General features: G+C 46.3%; 1 protein-coding gene across 1 annotated transcript; it reads left to right on the top strand.

The window, feature by feature from the left end:
• Positions 1-2,722: 2,722 nt before the first annotated feature.
• On the top strand, positions 2,723-4,420 carry GADD45G (growth arrest and DNA damage inducible gamma). Its single transcript, XM_074954051.1, has 4 exons — positions 2,723-2,873; positions 3,060-3,161; positions 3,270-3,483; positions 3,804-4,420. Exons 1-4 carry the CDS (start codon positions 2,821-2,823, stop codon positions 3,912-3,914), a joined length of 480 nt encoding a protein of 159 aa, XP_074810152.1. The 5' UTR covers positions 2,723-2,820; the 3' UTR covers positions 3,915-4,420.
• The last annotated feature ends 346 nt before the right edge of the window (positions 4,421-4,766 follow it).

Below are 4,766 nucleotides of genomic sequence, written 5' to 3'. Positions count from 1 at the left end.
AGTGTTCTGGACCTGAATTGCATTTAAAGGAGGACTGGGTGCCTCAGGGGATTTGGTAACAGGATACAGACTCCTTTGTCTATAGGAGGCTGGATTTGATCCAGCCCAAGTTTATATATGATTGCTACTATTACTTCATGATGGCTCTCTAGTGGCCTATAGGAAACAAGCTGGTGCTGGTCTCAACCCACTTCTTAGGGAACAGCTATCCATGTAACAAACACTAACTGGCAGCCTCAGCATTGGTGCCAGTTCATTGAATAGACATGGAAACTGAAACTACCCTCCTCATTGGACTTGGTTCATCTGGCACTGATGCCATCATTGTGGGGAAATCGGTACTACTGCTACCTGTTCTGGGGATAAACAGAAAACTTCAGTATTCAGATCATCAAATCCTGCTGCTTTCACACTACATTCATTTAAAAGGGCACTGTCTGCTCAAATTTGACCCCCAAATTAGATTTTTCTAAAATCAAATTTCTACAAACCTTGGGCCAACTGGAACATTTATGGTTTTCTGAAAAACAAGTTTTAAAAGCAAATTAGTTATTCCCTTCAGTGTCTGCAATCCAAATATTGCAACCCAGAGAACTTGACAAAGAAATGGATATAACTGATTTTTACCATCCTAGGTGAGAGAGACGCCAAAAACAGAATTACTCTATATAATATAATATAGAGTATTTTTAAGTCTACGGTGGTATTAGTGATCTATAGGCAACAAAATAGTGTGTGTGTGTGTGTGCGTGTGTGTAGGTAGAGAAATGTGTGTTGAACTCTGGAGTTGCACTCTGATTTAGGTGGAGACTTTTCTAAAATGTGTTTTGAAAAATCTAAATCAGACGCTGAATATAACTGACAATGATCCTAATGGCACAGTTAGCGTACACTTATTTTATAAATACTGTATATTGTGCATTTAATACTTGACCTCAGGGTTTTCTTCATTCTAAAGAAAATTTTGTATCCTTTATTTGTTAGGTAGCTTCTAAATCCTTAAGCTCACAAGGTGGTGCAATTTTATTTTAATACTGATTACCGTTCTGCTAGAAAATGCAAACCTTTTTGTAAGTGTACAGATGCCGCAGTTTCTGTACTCTTGAATAAGTATAGGGAATTAAACATCAGGCTGTTGGAGAATTTGTACATGGATCACTGCTTAATACATGTCCCTTTTTTGGTTTCCATGTATTGGCTCTTTTTTCCAGCAAATCCTTCTAGTGTTTCTGCACAGTACCTTGTAACTAGGGCAGGGAGAGAGAAGAGGAGGATACAGTTTAGCAGCGGCTGTTTAAACATCCAGCAGATAGCGCTACTACTCAAGATTACAGTGTTTTTGAAGTGAAAGAAGGCAACAAGGTTTTCAGGAGAAACTGGTACAGTGTATGCAGTACACTGATTTGGATACTTAGTAAAATGACAGGTGAAACTCTTGCTAGTTTTCAGGGTAAGTGAGTGCGTTGAATATACAATGAGTTCACAATATGCTACAACCTGTGTCAACTTTTTAGTTTCCACTAAAACTATTTCACACAGTTACACTTGTGAAAATAGAGGAAATAGATACATGTCCAGTGAATTGTTTTTTAAAAATTAATCACAAAGCAGGCTATAAATCATTCAAAAATTGGACTGAAATGTTGATTGCTTGCTTTGCCAAACTTGCATGTGTAATTTTCTGAAATGTATTAATTGTGTATGAAGGATTAAAACAAAGAACAATAATAAAGTCTTTAACTAGGGAGATGATCGCGTGCTCAAAACATTCAACTGCACTCCAGAAGCGTGTGTAAATGGAGACATTCATCTGCAATAGCAGATTGGACGATACAAGAGAGTAATGCAATTGTCCTCTCTTGCCCTCCACCCCAGCAGCAAATCCCCACCCCAGTGGCAGGTGGACAGTGTTGCTATGAAGAAAAAGAATCAATTGTCTGAACTCCAGACTGCCACACGCCAGACCTCCACTATTGTGCGCTTTCTATAGAAATGCAAAGTAGCAGCGTGTGCCATCCACAATCTGCTCCACACACCGACTCATTATTCATACAGGGCTTGTGTCCTCATTTTGGTAAAGTTTGCAAGAACATTTCTGCAGCAACCTACATTGGTAGTAAGTCTGCCAAGCAAAAATAACTAGTGTCCTTGGAAAGGAACTCAAAGCATGCAAAATTAGGGAGTACAATATGCAATGATCCACGTGTAAATGTAATTTGTCTGTAATGTAAAACACTCTCCTCACCCTTTAATTTTTATTGCGATTCTGCCCTACTTACTTGTATTGCACTCTAAATAAACCGGTAAGAGTTGCATCGTCTTTATGTTCCCCAATGCAATATTTTTAGTGCATTTTGCATAATTTTTATTAAGACGAGGTTCACAGGTTGCAATAGCACCAGACAACGCAACGTAATTTATACCCTTTTTATGATTTTTTGTTTAAAAAAAAGGAAAGAAAAAGAAAAAAATTACATCTGCAGTGTCTGCCTGGCAACACCATAACAAAAGCAGCAGCACTAGCAGACTCGAGGCAATCTAATTCCCCCCCCCCCCCCCCCCACGTGGCCTCCTGGCACGAGCCGGCCCAGCCTACCGCCCGATTATCATAATAATACTCCCTTAGCCTGGCCAATGAGGACTGCAGAGACTCCGCCAGCTGCCTGCACAGCAGCCAGGCTGCCTATAAATACGGCAGCTGCCTCCAGTTTCCACTTCACAGTCGCCCGGACCCGCGCAGAGCTCGTTGGAGAACCAGAGCGTGGGATCTAAACGCCGAGCCGCCCCGTGTGGATACGGATACAGGCTGTGAGAAACGACATGACTCTGGAGGAGATTCACGGACAGGAGCCAGTGCCCGAGAGCAGCGACAGGTACCTACCCCGCCGGGGCGTGCTGCGGGCGCTGCTGAGCCCGCGGGCTGCTGCCGGGGCGCGGGGCGGGCGGCGCGTGCCGGGGAGCGGCTCCCGGGGGTCTCGCGGCGGCGGGGCAGTGCGGGGGCGACCCTGGGGTCTCGCGCCGGGCCCCGGACTGAGCCGCCTCCCCGCTCTGTGTTGCAGGATGCAGGGCGCCGGCAAAGCCCTCCACGAGCTGCTGGTGGCGGCGCAGCGGCGCGGCGGCCTCACGGCCGGGGTCTACGAGTCGGCCAAGCTGATGAACGTGTGAGTATCCGAGCGGCGGCGGGGCCGGGGGGTGGCGGCGCGGGCTGTGGCCGGCGCGGGGTGCCCGGGCCCTGTGGCGCCGCCTCTAACCCCCGCTCTGCCCCGCAGCGATCCCGACAAGGTGGCGTTCTGCGTGCTGGCCGCGGCCGAGGAGGACGAGGGGGACATCGCCCTGCAGATCCACTTCACCCTCATCCAGGCCTTCTGCTGCGACAACGACATCGACATCGTCCGCCTGCACGACATCCCCAAGCTGGCCGACATCGTGGGGCCCAGCGAGGAGTCGGGGGAGCCGCGTGACCTGCACTGCATCCTCATCACGGTGAGTCCGGGGCCGCCGCCGCCGCCCAGGGCCCTCCGGCAGCCAGCCCAGACCTGCTCCTACCAGGGCTAAAGCGCCCTGTTGCCCCTGTGTAACCCAGGGAGTCCAAATCCCGTGCTCCATGCCGCCTCTGGGTGCAGCAATTAATGGATTGCTGGTGTTCCGCTAATACCACAGATCTTTTTCCCCCACCCCTTTCTTGCTCCAGCTTGCCCATTTAAAGAGACTAGTTCACTTTCCCAAAGCCCCAATCTCTTGCTGATCTAGGTTAGTAATATGTACTCATAGAATGTGTTTTGTCTTGTTCGTTGTTCTCACAGAATCCCAATGAGGATGCTTGGAAGGACCCAGCCCTGGAAAAGCTGAATCTTTTTTGTGAGGAAAGCCGAAATGTCAATGATTGGGTGCCCACGATCACCCTGCCTGAGTGATGAAGGTTCAGTACACTGGAGAGGTTGAAACCTTTGTTGCATTCTCATCATGGTGTTGCACACCTGGGTGAACCAACAAGTTGCTGATTCTGTGGATTAGCCTGGTCAAGAGATCGGATTAAGTCGCTCAGACTGGCAAGCAGTGGGCTCTTGTGGAGAAGAAAGAAGTGAGGGAGAAGGGGGATGTCTCATGCCAGCAGTGAATCCCCACTATGCTGCCGCAGTGGAATGGCTGGCATGCCATGGAGCTGAATGAGTATTGCAAGTTTACAGGAGCTGAAGAAATATTGCAAGTTTTCAGGTCAAGTGGAACTGTAAGAAGGCAGGACAGAAGGTTGGGGAATCTGACAAAAATGACTTGGAAAGATTGGACAAAATATTGTAACTATGAACTGTTGGCACTGTCTATAAAACTTTAAGAAGAAACATTTTGATGGCCTAATAGAGACTTATTACTGTGACAATTATACAAAGACTTTTTTCTACAAAGACTTATGCAGACCAATTTTATCCGAGGCCTTTGGGCTGCTTTGCAAAATTTGGTTTACTAATGCAATAATACTTTTTATTTATGCTGCTATTAAAGTTTTAATGTTTATAATAAACTTTTTTTGATAAATAACTCTGTTCTTCTGCTTACTGGGTGGGGAAAACCTTGTCATATTCAAAGGTCTTGGGCTACCTCTTTCATATCCCTTTACTTCTATAAAGTTGTGCTATAATGAACCAACACATGGAAATTTGCCCTTACTTGAAAATACTTTTACCTCTCAGGGATAGCAGCTGATTGACTAGAAAGTATGGCTATTAAAACTGATCATTTGACCTTTCACTCCTTTGCAGCAGCTGCTG

Source organism: Natator depressus, chromosome 5 (assembly GCF_965152275.1).
Source record: "Natator depressus isolate rNatDep1 chromosome 5, rNatDep2.hap1, whole genome shotgun sequence".
NCBI classification, from domain to species: domain Eukaryota; kingdom Metazoa; phylum Chordata; order Testudines; family Cheloniidae; genus Natator; species Natator depressus.
Note: the sequence above shows the minus strand (reverse complement) of the source record. Positions and strands in the feature narration are given on the sequence as shown.